The following is a 22,330-nucleotide window of genomic DNA, read 5'->3' on the forward strand; positions in this document are numbered from 1 at the left end:
AGAGTAATGTACCACAAGCAACATCTACTCTGGATCCTCACATGTTACTGAAAGAATTTCCAGGATGTTAAAATGAGATGGAGATTGTAAAGATATATTTTCTGACTCCTTTCTGTGTCTTCCTCTGCCTTTCTGCTCCATATTAACCCAAATACCTAAATGCCCAAATGTTATGCATTACCTTCTCAGCTGTATAATGTATACATAAATTGCCCTAACTGGTGCAGCTACACAGCAAACCATGTCGACAGCAAATCCCCTGCAATGTTGTTCCCTGAATTTACTGTCTTTTTCTAAACATTGCATCTTGCAATTTTTTTTTAATTTTTTTTTTTTTTGAGACAAGGATTTGAGGTTCAGGGGCTCTACTGATATGGTCTGGAGTGACAATGCTCATGGTCCCTGAAGTAAGTTTGTTTCTACTGCCTTGCCAAGAGGGAGACATTATCCTTTTTCAGATGGCTATTCCAAAGTGCTGAGATTCTCTCTAGGAACAGACAAACAGTTTAAGGGAAATTATAAAGTTGGATGTGCTGTATGGCTTCAGGAAGCTAATACTACTAGTTGTTAGAGGCTTGGCTTTTCTCATGTATTGTTCTCTGCCATCTTTCATACCTAGGAATAGAGCTCAGCAACACAGTGTCTTTTGTAAGAGAACAGATTGGAGCTCTAATTCATTTCCATTGTTTCTGGTTTTCCTGTGTTGCCATGTCTGTTTGATATGTCTGTGTTTTGTGTTATTTATAGGGCCGCAGGGTGAAACGGCAGACTGATGTCTGGGGAAGCTGGGGTGAATGGGGCAAGTGCAGTCGGAGCTGTGGTGGTGGAGTCAGCTTTCGGCAACGGCGCTGCTATTCCCAAAGGTGAAAGATAACCTCCTTTACTGAGCTCCTGCATGTATGGTCCAACATACATTCAGAACCAAAATCACTTTGTGTTTGGTTCCAGGGGAAAAAAGTCACCTGCGTCCACTTTACATGATCCTTAACTTCAGTCACATCACTGCTCTTTTGAAGTCACTCTTTGATATGTCTTTGCTTTGCCTCCTTTGCTAGAAGACAGTGGTCTCTCTGTGAGATCTGAGGCTGTATAATTGGTATGGCAGCAGCTGTTCAATCAGGTCTAGTGTGGAAAGCCTGGGGGAGTGGGGAGAGAGCTCAGAGCATCGTGTTTCTCTCCCAAGAGCCAGTGGCTATGCCAAGGCTTTCTCAGACTTACCATTTCCAAGAAGGTAAATTGCCCCAGGAGAAACAGACTAGTGGAGTTGTCTCAAGCAGTGATAATGCAGTGCTGTCTCATTTGCAGCTGGGTTAGATGTAGAGAAGACAATGACTGGGAGTGCACGTGTAGGGAACAGCAGATGTGAGAGCTCCTGTTGTGGACAAAATGCAAGGAAAAAAAAAAAAAAAAGCAAAAAGAAAAAGCCAGAGCCTCAATAACACCTTGAAAAAAACATCAGCCTCTTTATATTTAGAGAAATTAGAGGGGGTTTGTTTGTCTGTTTGTTTTTTAACAGAAGAATTCAGTGTTATCCAGAACTGCTTCTTCCCATCCAACTTAAAGAAAGGTCTTTTTTAAAGGCTGTCTGTCATAGGATACACCTATGTCTTGTTGCCAAGCCAGAATCCCATGGGGCCTGTCTCTTCATTTTAGAAGTGCTGAGATATTAGACATTTGTTGGCTTTTCAGATCAATTTCCTCTACAGCTGTTATTTTCCATAATTGTCAGCTGGAAACATTTGACCAGAACCAGGGTGTTGCACATTTTTCATGGGCATATTTCTCTTCCCTACTAATGAGTCTAGTATGTGCATAAACAGCATGGTAAGTGAAGTGCATACCTATTCTGAATTGGCTACTACTTTCCTGCTCAAAGCACGTGTCTGGGTCAGGTAAGGACACATCAGCTTGTGCTAGTGGACGAAGGACAAAAAGCTCTGCTTCTATTAATTAGCGAAAAAATAACCCTGAAGAACTATCCTGCAATTGTTCTTGGTGAGTGTCTCATTCATGCCAGAATGCAAACCATAGCAGATAATACCACTAGCAGATATAAATTTGTTTTAATAAAAAAAAAAAGTGCATTTTAGTTATATTATTATGCTGCTTCGGGAAACTGTGTGAGTACAATATGCTCAATGTGAAGGTGATTTGTATTGTCTACCATGAGATGATTTTTTGCCTGTATATTCTTCAGAGAACTTCATGTTTTTTTTTCTGTCTTTCAGGACAGAAGGTGCTTCCAGTTGCATTGGACCAACTCGAAGCTATCGCTCATGCAATATTCAGGTACAATACTTGTTTGTAGTCTGTGTTTTTTTGTTTGTTTTGTTTTTGCTTGCCTGTTGTTCCTTTTCCCCAAACAAATCATTCATGTTCAGAAGTAATTGTTAGATTCTGTCTCTCTGGCATCACAGGAATGATGTTCATCAGCAGTACCTCATCAAAAGCATATTGGTCCCAGACAAGAATTTATGCTGCTGATTTTATATGGGAGCCAGGAGGGACAGGTTTTAATTGTACACTTAGTTGTCCTCCTTTTCATGATGGCCCTGAGCAAGTGTTTTCTCCTCCAAACAGAGCTGCCCAGAAGGCTCCAGGGATTTCCGGGCAGAGCAATGTGCAGAGTTTGATGGGACAGAATTCCAAGGAAAGAAATACACGTGGCTTCCGTATTACGGAGGTAATAAGTCTTACAAAGTAGAGTTATTCTTCATCCCTGACTATCAAGTTTGTTTTGAAGTGACTGTAATGTATTTGACTATACTTTTGTAGTAGGTACTTCCTTAGCTGGAGTAGCAGGAGGGTTTGAGGCATGGAAAAATCCTTTTGCTCTCACAAAGACACAATGGGCCAAGAGACACAAACCACTGCAGCAGTATATAGTTGTCTATTGTAACAGTCATTCTTTCAGAAACATTGCTCAAGAAAGCTGGAACTGCCTGCAGCTAGATCCTAAAGTAATAAAGAAGCAGCAGCTCTGCTGTATTTTTCAATATTGGTGGAAATACCAGCATGACAAATGAGAAACAAATGCATATGATTAGTAAGTCCTTCAGAAGACATGACGTATCTTGTAATTGGCCCACACTTTATGATGAACCAATTCAGAAGGCAGGTATAGGAACCCAGAGGTCCTTGATCTGAGCTTTGACATAATTAACGGTGGCTTATGAGGGATTTCAAGATGGATTTAAAGTTTTGCTTGTTGGCTGTTAAAGTAACAGCTCTCTTGTGTTCTGTACCAGCACTTGTTCTCATCCTAGAAAGCTTTGTACACAGAACTAAGGAACAACCAAATATCCACCAGGCCCAACATCCCCTCTCCACCACTAGCCAAGCAGGGTGCCCAAGGAAAAGGATGAATGTCCTGAGGCTTTTTCAGGGTACTTTTCTATAACCTAGCAGTTTGTGACCCAGAAATTCGCTCAATATCTGTCACTTAATATTAGTCCACCCCTCTGTTTCTGCTCTTGTGATATAATACCAGGCTCCTGATGCATTAGCAAGCTGTGGTATGTAATGTTTGTTTTTTCTCTCCTGCCAGCACCCAATAAATGTGAGTTAAACTGTATTCCCAAGGGAGAAAACTTCTACTACAGGCACAAGGAAGCTGTGGTAGATGGGACTACCTGTGAACCTGGCAAGCGGGATATCTGTGTAGAGGGAGTTTGTCAGGTGAGTCATCCTGTTGTTTCCTTCCTTTACCATTGCTTCTGTCAGTCTTTTAGTTGCTTTCCTTTGTTCTTCTTGGCCCTTCATAATAATACCTGGAAAGTTCATTCATTCAGTTTCTGAGGTGCTGAGGGACATGTTAACAGCTCTTATCTCTCTGTCTCTGGAAGTGAAAGAGAAGATGCCAACTCTGTCCTTCCACTGACAACTCCTTCCCTGACTTCCCAGACTCCCTAGACTCATGTTTTCTCACAAAATCAGTCATTTGGCCAAAATGGTCATTTGGCCATTTTTTCTTTCTTTCCCTCATCGTTATGGTTTATTCATATTGATGCCCCTGTGCTCTGACAGGCCGTTGGCTGCGATAACGTACTGGAATCTGCCAAGAAGGAGGACAAGTGCCTGCAGTGTGGAGGAGATGGCAGCACCTGCTATGGTGTGAAGGGCACTTTTGATGTGCCCAACCTTCCCAAAGGTACAAATGATCTGGGTAGTTCGGGCAGGTGAGAAGGGAAGAGTTAAACCTAAACCGAAGCTGCTGCAAGGGCTGGTGGGAACACCTGCTCACAGGTTGATGTCGGCAAGCTTGAGTGTTCACTTGAAATGTTAGTATGGCACGTGGCTCTTCAGCTGCTCTACCATCGGAGAGTGTATTGATTGCCTCACCCTGGGAATCACTTCCTTAGTCTCAGTACAGTCTAATGTACTTGCCATGCTGCCGGTGTCTTTCCCTGTTCCAGCAGGTGCTATAAATGTACATATGAATATCTATGTACATATCTATATCTATATATCTCCTTCATAAGACTACCCCCCTACCCAGTGCCTTGACAGTCCCACTGGAATTTCTGCAAGGCTAGAAATGGAACTGCATCTTCTGCATTTGGCCAATTTTGAGTCATTTCAGGACAACAACTGCACTGTGATCAAATCTCTCTGGGATGAGCTCCAATATAGAACTTGCTGAAATGTAAAGGATTTAATATATTAAAAAAACAAACAAACAAAAAACAAACAAACAAACAAAAAAAAACAGGCTTTGCACTGACCCATGTGTTTACTTTTCTGACGTGAAGTTGCAACTTTATGCACATAAACTGGCCTCTTGAGAGTTTTTGGTGAAACTGTTCAGAATGCAGACAAAATGGCAGCTGAAATGCTTCAAGCCACCACCATAAAGCTCATCCAGTTGTTCAGGCACTAATGAAACTGGGAGAATTATTGGCACAGAAGTATAACTTTTTGATATCCGCAGATAGATATTGAATAATCCCTTTCATTTTTCTTCAGGGTACAATCAAATCTTTATCATTCCTGTGGGAGCCACCAGCATCCAAATTAAGGAGGTTATGCCCAGCAGGAACTTTTTGGGTAAGTCTGATATCAGAACCTGTGTTTCAGTCTGTTTGGACTTCAGACTGCATTAAAATTTGGTTTTCGGGTACAATGGGCTTTGGGCCTTGAGAGCTTGATATGGCAGAGGAAAAAATACTTTGAAAATCATGATCTGAATATTGAGTATCTTTGTTACAGTGATGCTCAACTCTGAGATTCAGGTTTACCTCATTTTCAGTGACTAAATGGTAAAGGTAGAGACAGGACAGGAATATGCTGAAGGGATTTGGCTGTGCAGCAAGAAACTGCTTTCTCTGCAGCAGAGCTGGCAAGAATTGTCTGAACACGGAGCTGCTTCTGGCAAGAAAGCACTAGAGGGCTTGATGTTCACCTTTATTTGCTGCATGTGTGATTCAATATTAAGTAAAAACAGAAGCACCCTTGTTGAATTCTTATGGTCCTCTTGATATATGAATTTTTGCTGTGTTGGTAGATGCTGACATATTAGTCTGTCACCACACTTTAGAGGATTGCAATACTGATGCAAAGGAGCTGGGGCTCAAATGGTGGAGCTGAGAGCTCTGTGGGTTGCCAGTACCCTGAAAGTCTAAAGCAGGCACTGTCTTGCAGAATCTAGAACCAGGATTCATGTTATAGGTGTGTTAATTTACTTCCTTTTCTTCTCTGGTATGTGGGTTTGTCCAGCTGTCAAGAACGTGAGAGGGGAATATTATCTGAATGGGCATTGGACAATTGACTTCAGCCGAGCTCTGCACATAGCCAGCACAGTTATGCACTACGACCGTGGCTCAGAAGGTGATCTGGCCCCAGAGCTCCTCCATGCCAGGGGCCCTACCACAGAACCCTTAATCATTGAGGTAAGCGGCTGTGCCTGTCCCCACCGGTACTTGCTCTCTTGCTTTGCGTAGCAGCCCTTGCATTGTGCCCTGGGAGTGCATTGGTGGGGACTACATGGGAAAGACTACAGAAGAGTAACTGGGCCCCCAGGAGTCTTGCAGAGCTGTGGACCCTTAAGCTAGGTGTTTTTCTTGTAGAAATCACACGGTGTTCTGCTCTGGTTCTGTTGCCCAGTAAGGAGACGTGCAAGGCTTGGTGTTGGCCTCTTGCCTGTTCCCTTGGGTTCTGACTTTAAGAGGAGAGTCAGCACAGAATGGGGTTGGGGGAGGGATAGGCTTTAGGGCACTGCATAGTACGGTGTGCTGTAGGCTGGGTCAGGGTATTACTGTTACAGAGCATGTAGATCTTCTGCCTATGAGAGAAATAAATGCACTCCTCTCTGAAACATGATGCTCCCTAGAGCATCACAGAAGGCAAGGAGAAAATACAGTCTAGAGAATAAGTACTCCCTGTACTGGAGGGAAGCAAGTCAGCTTGAGCCCTCAGGAACGATGGGGAAATGCTGTGAAGGGCAAAAGTGCTGCTGCTATTTCTTTGACTTTATCCCATGCTTTCATAGCTCATCAGTCAGGAGCCAAACCCAGGGGTGCAGTATGAATACTACCTGCCCGTGCAAGGACAGACCTCGGGTTACAGCTGGAGTTACAGTTCATGGAGTGAGTGCAGCTCTGAGTGTGGAGGAGGTAAGGGGACAGCACCTGGTCTCTGGCAGCTTGGTTCGGGGTTTATATCCACACCCTGAAGACACTGTGTGACTGTGTGCTGCCCTCTGCAGCTGCTTCTCAGCGGTTTCCTGCTGGAAGACAGCACAGATCTCTACAGGGTGCCATTAAGGTTTTGTCAAGGGAGAGTTGCATGTGGAATCACAGGAGGACTGTGCCCCTTGCATTGTCCTGTCTTATCTCACATCTTAGTCCTCAGGCTGGTTACTAGGATCTGTTAAGACTCTTCATGAGTTACCTTTGTTTTGTTTTGTTCAGCTTCACTTCTCCATGTCCTTTTCAGGCCTTTTCAACCACTTGAGAAGTCCTCTCCAAAATGACCTGGCCTACAAAACCGAGTTTCATCATACCTCTATACCTCTGTCATAGCCTGAAAGATTCCCTCTCTCTGAGGGGATAGACTGTTGGATCTCCTGGGGTGTCACAGCATGTTCAGTTTGCAGCTTCTTCTGTAAGCCAAGCTATGGATTTTAAGCTAAAAAAAAAAAAATCAACAAACAAAAACAACAATCAAGCCAAAATCTCCAGCTAACTAGACTGTAGAGCTGCTCTCTGTTTCTTCTGGTCTTCTGTGCTGATGGTCATTTCAATAACTTTTGCCATGCTGTGGTTGTAGGAGTTGATGTTGTCTTTGCTGGGTGCTCTCATCCTGTAGAAAGCGTGAAGAGTTCCAAGTTTTTCTCCGGTGTCTACTCTTTACAAGATTGATCTTCTGGGTCTAACAGGAGGTCCACAGATCTGTCGCTGCATGCTGCACACACCAAGCAGCATTCCTTGATAAGCAATGTATGGATGTGGCACTTCTCTTGTGAGTCACAATCCACTCAAATAACAGGGAAAGGCCCCTAAGCTGCACAGAACTATTCTGTCTCTTCTGCATTTCCTGTGGACTGAGATATTGTGGGTAGGCATCATTCATACATATAGTGACAGGCCAAGAGCTGCACCTGATTTTTTTACAGTTGATGGGTGCAGGTGTGAATTCTGTACTACTTTAGGATCTTGTCTTGGCAACACCACTGCATTTCAAACATAGGTCAGGATACTCTCTTGTTTCTCCTTTAGGATTCCAGTCCCGTTTGGTGTTTTGTACCATTGACAACGAAATTTATCCAGACTATATGTGCAGGAATAAACCACAACCAGACAATAACCGGACATGTGGCCGTCAGACTTGTCCCCAGACAAAACGGTAAGATTTCCTTTCCATTTGTGGGCTCTAACTTCTTCCTGAGGTGCTTTTGGAGCCAGCAAAAAGAATGACCCTCCCACTACCACCCTCCAGCATGGTGCTCTCCAAGGAAATGTTTCACTTCTTAGAGAAAGCCCAAGACAAAGGATAGTGATGTTAACACTATAACAAGTGTTTTTATGTGCAAAAGGGCTTGGTATGTCTTATGTTCATTTCACAGATCAATTACATTTTCTTTCTAGCATCTGATTGTGGAAGATAGTCTGCTAGAGTTAGTGTGCTAGCCCATATAGGATGTAGGAAACAGATTCTACGGTTTTTGTTCTCTTCAACTGGAGCTTACAAAAAAAAGAGGAGTAGGTTTGAGCCAGTATAATTTCATGTCATTTCTGCATTTTGAGTGTCCTTGCTCTTCAAAAGGGATGAATCCTGGAATCTATTCCTTCTCTAGTATTTTCAAATCCCTTTACTGAACCATTTCACCTTTGTCCCTTGCTTACATAGCTTTGCAGTTGGCTTTACTTGGCTCTTATGGGCATCCAGACAAGTAACCAGAGCTTCAACTGCATATCTCACTGTGTACCTGGTGTGTATTGTGGAGGCCTGTGAGTGTTCTGTTGTGTGCCAGAGGGCACCTGAAAAACTGGGAGCATTTCTGAATACATGATAGCCCATAGCTACTTTCTTTAAGTGCTTTAAATCCTTTGTTCTGTATAAAGGACTTCTTACATCTATGCACCACAAGCCTGGAGCCACAGTGGAGCACGGAGCTCTCAGATGAAGAGGTAACGAGGAGACTTTAGAAAGCACAGGAAGGCAGCTGCTCTCTTCTGCTCTCCACCTAGTTTCCTACTGGAGGATGTGGGGGCTTTCCTCTGGCACTGGTGCTAGCAGATGGTTGCTTTGCTTTTGATTCTTGCCAATGCAAATGATGGTGGAGGGTGCTGGCTGGCTAAGCTTTGCTTAGGTGGTTGTGAGTGGTCCTGGTAACCTAACTTTTAGGGGACAGTTTCTTCATAGCTTTTGGCTAGACAATTATTGCATTTTCTCTGGAATTAGTTTAGAGAGGTAAAGAAATGTTCTGGAAATTTTTGTTTGGTTAATCAAGATAAATAACAAAGGAAAAAGAGCATGATGGATTAGGGCCATTGAAACATTGGCCAAAATTCCAGTGTGCCATGGAAAAGCCTCAGAGTTCTTTAAAAGCTCTTCTCTTTTTGGCATAGGCCCCATATCACGCAGAAAATTTCCTCTATACTGTGTTGAGTGCAAGGATGTGACAGACACAATATTTACAATATACAGCGAGGTATTAGAAGTAAAAAAGATAAAAGGCAAAACAAGTGCTCCCTAGCAAACTGCTACTAGCTTATGACTTGCCTCTGATGATGGCCCTATCCTTATGGTTGACCTTGTCTTACAAAGGACTTGAAACACGTGTCGGAGAAGATGTCTTGGCTGGCAATTGAAGCAAGCTGTAGGTGAGTCCATCCAGTTGATGCAGCCTTTCTAATGCTGTATGCTTGCTTTACAGGAGGCAGAATAGAGATTTGTGGACTTTTTTAGCCCCTTGGGCACCTCTGAAAAATCTTAATTGATGAATTTGTTTTGAGCCCAATAACCATACCAATCTAAGTGGTTTGTACTTGAAGTAGTAGTTCCCTTTCCAAAGGGAATATCTTATTTTATGTTAAATGGTATTCAGTTCTGGTATGGTATGTGCATCTTTAGCAGTAGAGGAGTATCTTCAGGAGACGAACATCTGCTGTGGAGTTTCTGGTAGGGTGAGAATATGAATTGGCTGCCTGAAACTCAGTCCAGGAGTGATGAGAGCAGACCAGGGCAGGAACTTGAGAGGTAGAAAACATGAACTGCCTTCACTCTCTGGCTAGGGCTTATGTGATGGAAAGGGAGGATAGCAGACCACTATGGTGTCTCCTTTGCATCTCCAGTGCCTTTTGACTGCACCCCACACTGGAGTCTGGAATGAAACATTGTGCTGTCCCTGAAGCCAGGCCACACGAGCTGTGCTCCCAGCCACCTGGGCAGCACCAAGACACAGGAACAGACAAGGGCAGGTATTTTAGCATCCAGCATGATCGTTTTGTGGATATTTCACCTTCTGTTAGCAAGGATGTAACATTTCCATAACAGCTTCAGTGACCAAACACAGAATAAAATCTATTTAAAGGATTTTTTTTTCCTTTTTTTTTTTTTTTTTTGGTGTGCTTCCATTAGATAATTTAGCCAATGGGTGGAATAGACCAGCTTTCTATTGGTCAGTCAGTTTGGTGATGTTTTCTGTTTCTGTTAGTGGCTGGAGTATAATGGGGTAGTTACACTGCTGTGGACTGCTTTTCTTTTAGCTGATCTGGATTGTTTTCCTTTTGTTTGTTTGTTTTTGTTGTTTTCTTTCCCTTTGGTGTTCCATTCCAGACCTAATATTTTTGCAAATGTCAGGAGACCAAAAGCCATGGAGAGAAATCTTTCCCCTCATGGAGAGCTCTGCAATTCCAAAGTAACAAGTGCTTAGTAGTTGGGGATTTGTCTCTGGGGTGAGACTACTCTGCATTGCCAATTAAGCTGGGCAGCGCTTGGTGAAATGGGAGCTTGCCTCTGATTCTCTTTTGCAAAGAGATGTTTTCCTTGTCTGACTGCAACAGAGACATGACGCTGACTTCCTTTGTGCCTCTGGGCAGTTTGGCTGGGCCGTTATTTGTTTGCTCCATTCTGTGACCTGCAGGTGGACAACGGGGGAGTGGGGACCCTGCTCAGCTACCTGTGGTGGAGGCACCCAGACTCGCTCCGTTTACTGCGTGGCGTTTGATGGGCAGAGCTCCCAAGGGGTTGTGGACAATGCTGAGTGCATGGCCTTTGCACAGCAGCCTCGCAGCAGTCAGCCCTGCAACATGAGGCAGTGTGCAACCTGGAGCACAGGTCCCTGGTCAGAGGTGAGTTTGTGTGGGGGAGGCGACTGCCATTTGGCATCTGTTGGAGGAGGATCTGCCAAAGCGTGGGGTAAAGAGGCAGGCATCTTTGCTGGGACTGTAAAAGGTATGTGCCCCTGGATAGGTAACGGGCAGAGGTACAAGACTTGTCCCTGCTATCCTCAAAACAAGTTCTCCAGGTTGCTAGAAGCTCTGCCTTCCTATAAATTCGTTCATGTTCCTCAAAGCTGTTCATGACCCTGCACCCTTGTCCCTCTCATCACATGATCTCTCTCTCCTCCAGTCTCCCAGTCCTTTCCCCACTTCTGTAATTTTATCAGATCCACCAGACCTTGCTGAGTTTCTGAGCCAGGCCTGGTGAAGGTGGAGGGCAGGCGTAAGAGCTGCTCTCCCTCAGCTGATGATGTGCAGTAACTCTCTCCTCTGTAAAACAGGAGCTCACGGCTCTCACTTGGGCTGTTTCTTTCCATGCATATTGCTGCCTCAGCATTACTAGCCTCTGGACAGCAGTGCTAAATCACAACAGTCAGTAAGCAAGATGCTCCTGAACTGCCGGTGACCTGCTGTTTGCTGTAGGCTCTGCATCAGTCCGGGGCATCTCTGGACACAGCTGCAGCGTGTGTTTTTGATGCCTGTGTGAATCTGAATCTACAGGAGAGGAAACCCTTCATGCTGGATGTGCTCAGTGCTGCCAGCCATGCACATAGAAGACATCTTGCATTCAAAAATCTTAGAAAGTAAAGATAGTGTGTATGATTGAAGTGCATCTACTCAGTCCCTAAGGCACAAGAGAATTTTTGTCTTTTGAAGAAGTACATGCATGCTTGCAACATTTGATTTACAATCTTTTGGTACTTCTATGTCTGAGTAGTGCAGAACATAAAATGCAACTCTGAGGCATTATAACCTAGACTGCAAAATCTTTTTTTTTTCTTCCCCTCTCATCAGATGTGAGATGTGAATACTGAGATGGATTCAGGGTTGTAGAATGAGAGCACTGTTTGAGGAAGGCACAGAGTGACATGCTCTTACGAAGTAATTCCTAAGTGATTCATTCTGGGGTTCCCAAAAGCAATCGAGTTTCATGTACCCTTGGAGATACAAGGTCACTCTAGTAAATGACTGGTGGAAATTCAGCTGAGGAGCTCATATAAAGCAATTCAGATCGCTCCCAAGTCTTCTCTGTAGGAGATCTTAGTAATTCATGGAGAGACAGGCTGGATTCCAGCCAAAACCACTGTAAATTTAACAGGGCATTGAAAATATCACATTCCAGTTACCTTTATAAAAAGAGTCTGTCTCACAGCTACACAGCGTAAAAAGGTGCACAAGGTCTTCAGGAAAAAGATGTGAGCAATACAAGAACTTAATCTTTTTATTTTCCCTTGAATTGTTTATTTTTAGCTGACTTTAATCAGGAGTAAATATAGTTACATTAGAATCATAGAATCGCCAAATGGCTCTGGTTGGAAGGGACCTTAAAGATCATCTAGTTCCAACCCCCCTGCCATAGGCTGGTTCCAGGTATCTTCTACCATTTATTGTTCTCAGTGTATTGTGCAGTACTGCTATTTTTCCAAAATTATTCTCCATGATTTCTTCAGTAGAGAGCAAGAGGCCAAAATCATCCTGTGAGCTCTAAATCCCCTAGATCTTACCCACCATGCCTTATTGTCTCTTCTGCAGCCTAAACAACTACTCTAATTCCCATCCAAGAAGATGATTTTTATGATGGTTGCTTGTTTTAGGCGTTCCCAAAATGGTACGCTGCCCTAATGCTGGGGACCACAGCCTGGGAGTGGAAGCAGAAGCTATGTGCTTTCTTTCACCTGTTGTGCCCCTCTCTGCAGTGCTCAGCCAGCTGTGGGGAAGGAGTCCAGACCCGGACTGTCACCTGCAGAACGCAGCAGGGCTCTCAAGCTCGGGACTTCGCTTGCCTCATGGAGCCAAAGCCACCAGCCACCCAGCCCTGCCTTAAGGAGAACTGCATCCAGGAGATCGGCTGGCACATTGGAGACTGGGGCCTGGTGAGCATCACACTTCTACGGTTCAGGGCTAACTGATTATATCGCTGTGTTCCTTGCAAACAAGCTTTAATCAGGCAGTGTGCACGTTGGCTGAGGCGGGGAGTATGTACTGCTTCATTACCAGTCCCTTGGCTCACGGCTGCATTATAACTGGCACTAGTAATACTCCAGTTAATCTGTTGCCTGCTTTGTTTGCAGCTGCTACAAAAATAAATCCTTCTTGAAGGGGGGAGATTATAGTTTCTGAGACAGTAGCAAAATGCAGCCAATAAACAGAAACAATCCCCTCCTGCTGCGTATTCCCAATTCTTCGCGCCATCGATGTGAATAGCAAAGCTGCTCTCTGGCTGAGTATGGCTTAGAGCCACAGGCTTCAGGACTGGTCATCACATTGGATGAAATGTTTCAAACTACGTTTTTGTAATTGTTCAGATAAACTGTTCTTCAGCTGGATTAGTCTTGCCTATGTGGAGGGAGCCAGACTTTTTTCAGCCTGGGAAAAGTGCTGGGAGAGAAGAGATAGGGGCAGATCCAGTGCATCACATTACTTCCAAACACGTTTGTCCCCTTCTATGCTAGTCAGACCAGCTAGTTCTGAGTTAAAACATGTTACATCTGGTTCTCTGTGTGATGTAGGCTGTTTTAATAACAGCTAAAAACGCAGCATACCTTAATCTGATCTTTCCTGGCCTCAGGCTTTCCAATATCAGAAGGGCTCCTGCCTGCATCTGAATAAAAGAAAGAAATACCTCCCCAAAGTTCGTAAAGCTTGCCCTGAGCAGGTTGGTTACCCAGTTACTGCATCCTCTTCACTGCCCTCCCCTCCCTGAGGTTCTGCTCATCCACAGCTTCCAGTGAGAGGAACTGCAGTTAGCTACAAGAAAGTCACCCATTTGCTTTCATGTTTTAAAGTGGTGCCTGTTGTTTGGAATGCAGAGTTCAGAGCTGACCTCGCAGCTGGTGTATCCCAGTAGTACTGGAATGCCTTCAGGCCAGGCTGAAACAATTCACTCCTGCTGCTCATTCCAACTCCTTGCCATAGCACTGTTGGTAACAGCAGCTCATCTGGTTGTTACAGAGTGAGCATGGCTTGGAGCCTAATGCTTCGGGGCTGAGTGCAACATTTGGTAAAATGGTTTAGCGTAACTGTTCAGATAAATCCAGCTGAAGTGTTGTTTGCCTTGTCTTGCTGGAGGAAGCTGTGCTCAGCCTGCAGCTAATCACACAGCTGTTCCACACTTCGGGGCTGTGGGGTTTCTGCGTTCTGACTCTGGTTCCTGCTCACTTGCCTCGTCTCTGTGCCCAAGTGTTCGAAGAGCTGCAATTCAGGCATCCGGACACGCCAAGTTATCTGTGCTGACGGTGACTCCAAATTCTACAATGCTGAGATATGCAAAGTCATCCAGCCCCAGAAACCAGCCACCCTGGGAAGCTGCAACATGCAGCCCTGCTACCTGCCACAGCGTGAGTGGTATTGATGGACGATCAGCTTTTTCTAAGATGCTTCTGCTGTAGGCATATAAATTCCATAGAGTCCGCACAAGCTTGTGTTCTTATCTCCCTGCCTGCCTCTGTCCTGTACATTCATGTTTTGCACACATAACCGTAGCATCTTCAGTGTCCCAGTACCTGCACTGTTTGAAGTGTATGTAACAGGCTTAATGTTCATGTGTGTCCGTTTTGAATTCAGTATTTGTGATAGCTCTGTTCTAGTTTGTACTGCAGACTGACCCCAGGACTCCCAGAGTTAAGGACTGACACCCTGGGCAGGCTCAGAAACCTTAGCCAACTCTTATCCTGCTGTGGACCACCTAAAAAGGAGGCACAGCTGTTCAGAAGACTTTGTTTGCCTGTATCTAGTCTTCATGCCAAAGCCAAAATGGCAACTTTTGCCTGCCTACATGTAGCAAATAGCTCTCCTGACAGTCCAATTGAATCCAAATGCTGATTGACAGTTGTTCCAGAAGAGATGCATTTTCCTCAACTTTAGTCTCCTGTTAATTTCTGGATGCATTTGCAATTATTTGAGCATTGTTGGACTAACTGCACTTACTTTGTGTCTGTCTCTGTTTGCAGAGGTCCCCAGTATGCAGGACACTATGGGATATGATGTCACTCGCCAGTCCTTGCTGACTCGTTACAACCCAAACAGCCCTGCCACAGGTTCAGAAGAATTTTGTTTGTTTGGGGTTTGGTGATGGTGGACTTGAAACAGGGTGTGGTAAGGGGAAGATTCCTCCTTTTCTTCCTTTCTCTTGTTCTTTTCACGGGCTTCTAGAAATCCCTGGAGCCAGGGATAAATTATAGATTCTTTTACACCCATAGTGACCAACATCTGATGCTGTACATGCAGCAGACTCTGTACAGTATTTACATCCCAGGTTCTGGCAGCATGATGTAAATGCTGCCTGAGAGAAATGCTGCCCAAAGCAGATTACAAGTCCTGCTGCAAGGGAACCACAGTAATGTGGCAGGTGATTTCTCATGGGGCATGTCGTGGTTTAACCCGACCGGCAGCTAAACACCACGCAGCCGTTCGCTCACCCTCCCCCCTCCCTCTCTGGGACGGGGGAGAGAAATGGAAAGTGAAGCCCGTGAGTTGAGATAAAGGCAGTTTAATAAGACAGGAAAAAAAAAATAACAAAAATAATAATAACAATAATAATAATGATGATACAATGGGGATAATACGAAAGTAATAATAGTATGTACAAACAAGTGATGCACAATGAAATTGCTCACCACCCGCTGACCGATGCCCAGCCTAACCCCGAGCAGTCCGGCCCCCTCCCCCCGGCTAGCCACCCCTATATATTGTTTAGCATGACGTCAGATGGTATGGAATACCCCTTTGGCTAGTTTGGGTCACCTGTCCTGGGTCTGTCCCCTCCCAGCTCTTACTGCACCCCCCAGCCTGCCCGTTGGCAGGACAGAGCAAAGGCTGAGATGTCCTTGGCTTAGTATAAGCACTGCTCTGCAACAATTAAAGCATCGGGGTGTTATCAGCACTGTCCCTGTCCTGCATGCTCTAAGAATTTCTCTTCCCAGATTCTGGAAGAATGCTCGCTGGGAGCTCCGCAGTCCACAGTACCTCTGGGAATCACCACGTCCAGCCCACTGAGGACGGTGGCATCAACTTGTTGCCCGTTCGCTGGGAATCCCAGTCACACCCATCACATTCCCAGCAGCTCAGCTTCCCTCAGTACCCCACTGCAGGGACTGGCTCTCAGGACTGTCAGCGGAGCCCACACGGCTGCTGTCCAGATGGACGCACTCCGGCTTCAGGCCCTTTGGGGAGAGGTTGTCCCTTCAGCAGCTGTCACCAAAACAGGTAGCTGGAAGAAGATAGGCCTGAGCAGGGAGGCGCTGCCTTTCCTGGAAGGTCTATTGAAATTTACAGCCTGTGCCTGTTGAGCCAGGCAGGTCAGGTGTTGCTGCAGCCCTTCTGCCTTCTGTCTGTAGGTATGGATGCTGTCCGGATGGAGTAACAGCTGCTCAAGGTCTGAACAACATGGGATGCCCACAGTACAACCGTGAGGTTCAAATGAGCAGAAATCGGCCCGCTGCAGCTGCTCCAACAGTAAGTACAAAAGCCCTTTGGGTTTTAGCACTCCGTCAGATATGAGGATTCATATTTGACCCTAATGACTCAGACCGTGGGTTTCTGTTGTGCTTCGTCTCTGCCAGTAGTGCTGGAGAACCAATACTCCATGCATGGCATCTGGCCCTTTGGCCCACTTCATTCCTGTGCAGTTTGAGGCACCCACTTGTGATCCTCCGTCAGCAGGGGACAGAGTAGGTGGTCGGGAGCTGTCTGAGAAGGAGAGGAACATCTTGCATAGAGCTGGTTGAATAGTCATGAGTAATGAGATTGCTGTCTGTCAGAAACTTGCCATCCAATTTCTAGGAGAAAAAGCAGGACAGAACGTGCCACTAATAACTGCCCTTGTTGGTCGTCTCTGCAGACTAATTGAGGGTAAAATATTCAAGGAGGAAATTCATCACTAATGGTTTGGGGTGTATGGGGGGGGCAGATGAAAAAGCTGGCCTGCTGCTGGCTGGCTAGGTGTGTTCTGCAAAGAAGTGCAGCGCTGTCTCCATGGCCAGCAGCCAAGTTTCCCCCCCCTTGCCAGCAGGAAAGCCTCCAGGAGGCAAACAAATGAATAGTGGTTCCTCTAACAGCTGCCCCTCCGCAGCCAACAGCTTGGACACTGTCTTGCATGTGCTCCTGTCCTCGTGTACACATGATAACTTTTGGCTTTCAATTCCCATCTCTAAGGCAAGCCAAGCCTTGCTGCAGCAGCACCCCTCGGGCGAGTGCCGCAGCTCAGTGTACGGCTGCTGTTTTGACAATGTCGCTTCAGCTTCGGGTCCTCAAGGGGAAGGATGTCTCAACAGGCCCAACTACCGTAAGTGATGCTTTGGCTTCTTTGGTTAGAAACATAGGAAGAGTCACACAGAATTCAGTAGCGTACGGAAGCTTCCCGTGTAGAGGTTTTGCTCTCTGCAAATTGTAGTAAATGGTCTCCTTGAAAAGGAATCCAGCCTGGTGGCCGGGAGAGGGGAATGTAGAAAAGCTGCCAAATGGTTCAGTTAGCTACCACAGAAATTCTTGTTGTCCTCTTTTGGTGTTTGGACGGAACTCTGTGTGTAATCTCTGTCTGTAGGATTTCTGGGGAGCTGTTTCCCCCTGGGAAGACAACCTGATACAGCCTTGAGTGCTCCAAATTCATTACCTGGGCTTAGGGTGAAGTAAGGCCTTCTCTGAGGAACTGGGGCTGCGCTCAGCCTTCAGACAAGCTTGTCTGCCCAAGGCAGGAAAGAGATCTACAGCTAAGGATGGAGGCATTGTTCAGGGCTACATGGAGGCTTTCAGCCAGCAGAGAGCAATAGGGAATAGTGCCTGCTCTACTACCAGGATGCTGGAGCTGCTGGGCAAAAGCACCTCTGCTCCTTTAGCTCGCAGCTGTATCTTTTGCAGGCTGATGGCTGCTGCATTGCTTTCCCCTTTTGCTACAGCACAGGGATTGCTTGGTCACCAGCCCTGTAAGGCTGCCTTAGGGGGAAAGGTCTGAGTGTCCTCTCTGCTCAGCCACAGCTCTGCAAAGGAACTCTCAGTCAGAGCTCTGCATCCGATGTTTGTCAGCACGTGGCTGTAATACGTGTGACTCAGGGCACAGGGGAAGGTCTGTAGACAGATTGGGCTGTGCTTCTCTTTGTTTACAGCAGTAATCTGTAGCGTGTGAGCCTTCACAACTGTGTCTAGTTCCCTTGCTCTCTGGGCTGCAATGTGCAAATGACAGCCACGTGCCCCTTGCAGCATCAGGATTCCCCAGAAAGGCCGTAAAGTGGCAGTCTAGCGTTTAGGCTCAGAAATGTCTCTGAGGTTGGCTTCTCTCCTACCAGTAGGAAAACAAGGGCTGAAGGAGACATCAGAGCAGCTGCCCAATTTAAAAGCAGAGCTGGATGCAAAATTCAGGTGTTCCCACCTTCCCACCAGCACTCTGCCCACAAGGCCCATCAGATCATTTGGGGAGATGGTTGCAGCACCTGGACCTTTTTGTTTCACAGCCCTCACCTGTCCTTCTGTTCTGCTCTTTCTGGTAGCATATCCCGTCATATGCCTGCTGCCCAGCGCCCACGGCCCCTGTGCGAACTGGACCACTCGCTGGTACTTTGTGACTGTCGTTGGCAAGTGCAACCGTTTCTGGTACGGCGGCTGTCATGGCAATAAAAACAGCTTTGCCTCGGAGGAGGAGTGCATGAGAGTGTGCCACAGCTCTGCGGGGGTCAGTCCCCTGGCACACCAGCCCTATTCTGGCACGGGAGCCCTGCAGCAGCACGATGCGGGCTCCAGCTCTCACACAGGGAACTCTCGGGGTCAGCAGCAGCCACCACCGAGAGAGTCTGCAAGTCAGAGCCAAGAAGGAAGAGCCTATGGGGCTTTACAGCCCACACACAACAGACACAGAGGGGACAGCTGGAGGAGCGAGGTGCTGCCAGAGACCATGCAAAGGACTGGCGTGCTGGAGAGCCAGCGCTGGGGCACCCAGCAAAGTCGACTGAACAGCCTGAGCCAGCTGCACTTGGTGTCGGAAACAGCCGCGCCTGGGCCCCCAGAGAGGCAGAGCCAGCAGGTGCTGCCACATGAAGGCAAGCTGTGGCATAAGGCTTTTGGAGTAGATGCTTCCATAACGGCGGGCTTGGGCCACCAGGTGTCTGCAGACTCACTCCCAGCACAGGGGCTGCACAGGTGATTTTTATTTTTTTTCTCTTTTCTGCCTGCTCATTGTGAAGCATTGGTGCAGCTTCCTTTGCAGCGGAAGCGTAGACCCAGCCAGGACCAGCTAACCACACAGCAGATTGACTGTAAATGTGTCCCTCTGGTAAATCGAGTTATCCAGGCCCTAGAGTTAATCTGCTTTCCCTTTCCTTGCACTCTCATTACTCTCTGACAGCACTGGAAGCAGCATGTGTGAAAAGACTGCAGGATGCTGGGGCCCTTGTTCGGGAGGCATTCCTGTACTGTAAATGAAAATCCGTACGTGGTTTGCTTGTTCTGACCAATAAATCTAGCTGACGCTCTGACTTCAGAGCCTTTATGGGTCAGCAGGGGGTTGTTCCAGGGAAGACTTTAAAACGCAGTGTTTGGGTCAGGATCCAGGCAGCATCACCCTGAAAATCAGGATTGCCTAGAGCTAGATCTGTTTGTGTCTGCACTGGATCTGTGTCTGTCTGCTGAGCTGAACGTAGTTCTCAGAAGAGAGGTTATACGGCTGGGTCTGTCTCCTTGGATTTCTTGTCACATTCAGTCTGTCCAGACCAGCCTTTGTCATGTAGGAGAGGGCTCCCCATGTTACAGGGTGCATCTGTTCAGAGCTAAATGGGCATCCAGTCCCACTTTGCACTCAGCCATTGCCACATTAGGCAACCCAGAAGAGAGAAGGGCAGCAGAGGTGCTAATGGAATCACTTTCTCTTTTAAAGAGCCATCCTGGAGGAAGCCAAGCCCTCTCTTGTGACAGCAGTCGTGGGACAAAACATCCAGCTGGTCTGCAAGACAGGCACGTCCCCCTTCTCCAGAGTGGAGTGGATGAAGGATGGCCGGTCAGTCTCCTCTGACAGGTGAGCTCAGCTCCCTTCATTGTAGAGTTCACAGTCATTGCTGGGTAGAGTGCCAAATATGCTTAAATGTTTGCCCACTTTCTTTGTATTCTCATTGTTAACATTCTTTGGGGGTGGGAAAAAAAAAAAAAAACAAAAACAAAAGGATTGATAAAGGAACAAGCTCATGTAGTGACTTCAGAGCACTCTGAACATGAGCTGATGAGCTGTCCACCTGGCCTGTGCATGGCAGAGAGATACACTACAGCAGTATTGAAGCACTGGGCAGTGCTTTGGGCAGCACTTGTTCTGCCCCCTAACAAGGCGCCAATGTACTGCCTTGTGGGCAGTTAAACAGAAAAACGGCTGTGTAGGATTCTTCTTGGTCAGCACTAAGTAGTCCAGGGTGAAGCTCGTAGCCAAGTAAGTTCCTCTGGCTGGAATTTTCTGGTACTGTCATCTAAAATGCAGTGCTTTTAAAAGCATTTTTAAAGCCTTTTGTCCTGGGAAGTCTGTTTCCTGCAACAGTTTGGTTCCAGAGAGTCACTTTTTGTTATGAAAATCACAGTTGTTAAGAAAAGCCAAGTTCTGCTTTTATGTTTGCAAATGACTGCTGGGGCTCGAGCTCCTGCCTGGAAGGGCAATTTCCCTCCTCATGGGAGAGGATCGCTGAAAGCAGTTCCCTATTTTCCCATCTCAGTTTCCTCTCTGTTCCCGACCTCCTTTCTGCTGCAGTCATTTCCCCTGCCTGTGACCCCTCTGTGGTCAACAGTTTTGTTGTTTCTAAGCCGGGGAGGGCACTACATGCTGGTGCTTTATGTAACGTCAGCTCGAAGGGCGCTCTGCCTTGGCCAGGCAGAGGCCGTTAATCCCCGCTCCTGTTGCAGGCACACCTACCAGGCCGACAGCTCCTTAGTTATCAGCCACAGCAAGCCAGAGGACGCCGGGATTTACACGTGCCTCGTTTCTGATGGGAGGACGGAGAGACGGCAGATTCAGCTACAGATCATAGGTGATTTATCTTCTGCTTGAGACCAAAGAGGTAGCTCAGGGCCCCCTGATAACAGACACTGACAACAGGCGCAGTAAAGCCAAGTGCAGGAACAGACTTCCTCTGCTGCCATGCTGTGCTAGCAGCGTTGCCTTCACCCCATAGCAATGGTGTCCCGAGGTCACACAGCCAGTCTCCTCCGCTCTGCGGGAGCCAAGAGGGAGAGCAGAGGTAGCAGGGATTTTTCTGGCATTGTGTCATGATAAAGCCCTGGCCATAAAGTACTTCCCACCTTGTAGAGCCACCCCATGCCTGGAATTGTGGTTTGCCTGTGACCTGCCCCACTTCCAGCATAACAACCATGTTGTTCTCCCTGAGAGCCATCAGCGGCCTCCTCATCCCAGGCAGGAGGCCACAGAAAAGGGCTTTCTGCAGTTTCCCGTGCCCTCCATCTCTCTCTGCAATGTAACCAGTTTGCCATAGCTGCCCTTGTTGGTGCATTTGTGTTTTGTTTTTTGCCAAAACAAGTCCTTCTGGGCAACAAATTATTCCCTGTTCCAAAAAAAACGTGTCTTGTTTAAGAAACAAAACAAATACAAAAGACTGGTCTAAAAAGAGGGGTCAGCAAGCCACCCTTTGCAGCCTTCAGTCCTGAGATGTACCTTGTCACAGCAACGGCTCAGAGGGCAGAAGGCAATGTGGCCTAAGGGGTGCTGCAACGTACTCACTGACAGGGGAGAGAAAGGCGCCTAGAAGTGCTTGCCTGCAGGTCTGCGACTCTCATTAGTCAGCAGCACAGGCTCACTGCACTAGTCAGTCAGAAAACAGATGGCTGAAGGGCTCCTTGGCTCCAGTTCAGCAAGCTCTCCCAAGCTCCCAGAAACCCTACGCAAGAGGTCACAGTAAGAAGGGTCTTTTTATTCACATATGGCATTTTATTTTGAATAGAGTACCAGAGTGCTGTTCTGGCAGAGGGTGAGAGAGGTCAGGTCCTTCGCAAGGAAAATCAGCAGCACCGAGAGCTACCCAGAGGCGGGAAGGTTGTGCAGGCAGCCAGCTCCTCCGTGCAGCCACAATTCGCGTATAGGTGAGTTCACACACAGCAACAGTTTGTCCCCCGTGCCCAGCTGATGAACCATATGGCATCTCTTCATGTAGAAAAACTGAGGATTGGAAAGGTCCCGGGTCAGCTGTTCTGGGGCACAGTTGGGAGGCAAGGAATACTGAACTGTTGACAACGGGAGCAGGCAAAGATCCCGGTTGCAAGCTGTCTTCTGTCCTCCCAAGAGTCCCTTGAAAGAAGCATGTCCTGAGCAAAGATGCTCAGGGAAGCTGACAGCAAAGGAGCCAGGTTCAGACAAATACAGAAATGTCTGGGGCAGCATCTTTAGCTGTTCAACTTAGTGCAGCCAGAAAGAG

The 22,330-nt window shown here is 46.7% G+C and overlaps 1 protein-coding gene across 1 annotated transcript in view; it reads left to right on the top strand.

Moving 5' to 3' along the window:
* The window catches only part of PAPLN (papilin, proteoglycan like sulfated glycoprotein), a gene marked incomplete at its 5' end in the record, with an annotated part of 38,332 nt that overhangs the window by 9,899 nt on the left and 6,103 nt on the right, over window positions 1-22,330 (top strand). Inside the window, 21 exons of the mRNA XM_084287460.1 lie at window positions 748-863; window positions 2,229-2,289; window positions 2,581-2,683; window positions 3,548-3,678; window positions 4,027-4,150; window positions 4,966-5,046; window positions 5,716-5,888; window positions 6,488-6,611; window positions 7,716-7,842; window positions 8,562-8,627; window positions 10,586-10,793; window positions 12,641-12,817; window positions 14,125-14,281; window positions 14,894-14,980; window positions 15,866-16,148; window positions 16,280-16,397; window positions 17,097-17,226; window positions 18,425-19,070; window positions 19,804-19,941; window positions 20,808-20,932; window positions 21,860-21,998. Of these exons, the coding sequence (XP_084143586.1) occupies window positions 748-863; window positions 2,229-2,289; window positions 2,581-2,683; window positions 3,548-3,678; window positions 4,027-4,150; window positions 4,966-5,046; window positions 5,716-5,888; window positions 6,488-6,611; window positions 7,716-7,842; window positions 8,562-8,627; window positions 10,586-10,793; window positions 12,641-12,817; window positions 14,125-14,281; window positions 14,894-14,980; window positions 15,866-16,148; window positions 16,280-16,397; window positions 17,097-17,226; window positions 18,425-19,070; window positions 19,804-19,941; window positions 20,808-20,932; window positions 21,860-21,998 (3,314 nt within the window). The remainder of the gene's footprint in view (window positions 1-747; window positions 864-2,228; window positions 2,290-2,580; window positions 2,684-3,547; window positions 3,679-4,026; window positions 4,151-4,965; window positions 5,047-5,715; window positions 5,889-6,487; window positions 6,612-7,715; window positions 7,843-8,561; window positions 8,628-10,585; window positions 10,794-12,640; window positions 12,818-14,124; window positions 14,282-14,893; window positions 14,981-15,865; window positions 16,149-16,279; window positions 16,398-17,096; window positions 17,227-18,424; window positions 19,071-19,803; window positions 19,942-20,807; window positions 20,933-21,859; window positions 21,999-22,330) is intronic.

This window comes from Netta rufina (assembly GCF_964035555.1).
Source record: "Netta rufina genome assembly, chromosome: 5".
In the NCBI taxonomy this organism is placed as follows: domain Eukaryota; kingdom Metazoa; phylum Chordata; class Aves; order Anseriformes; family Anatidae; genus Netta; species Netta rufina.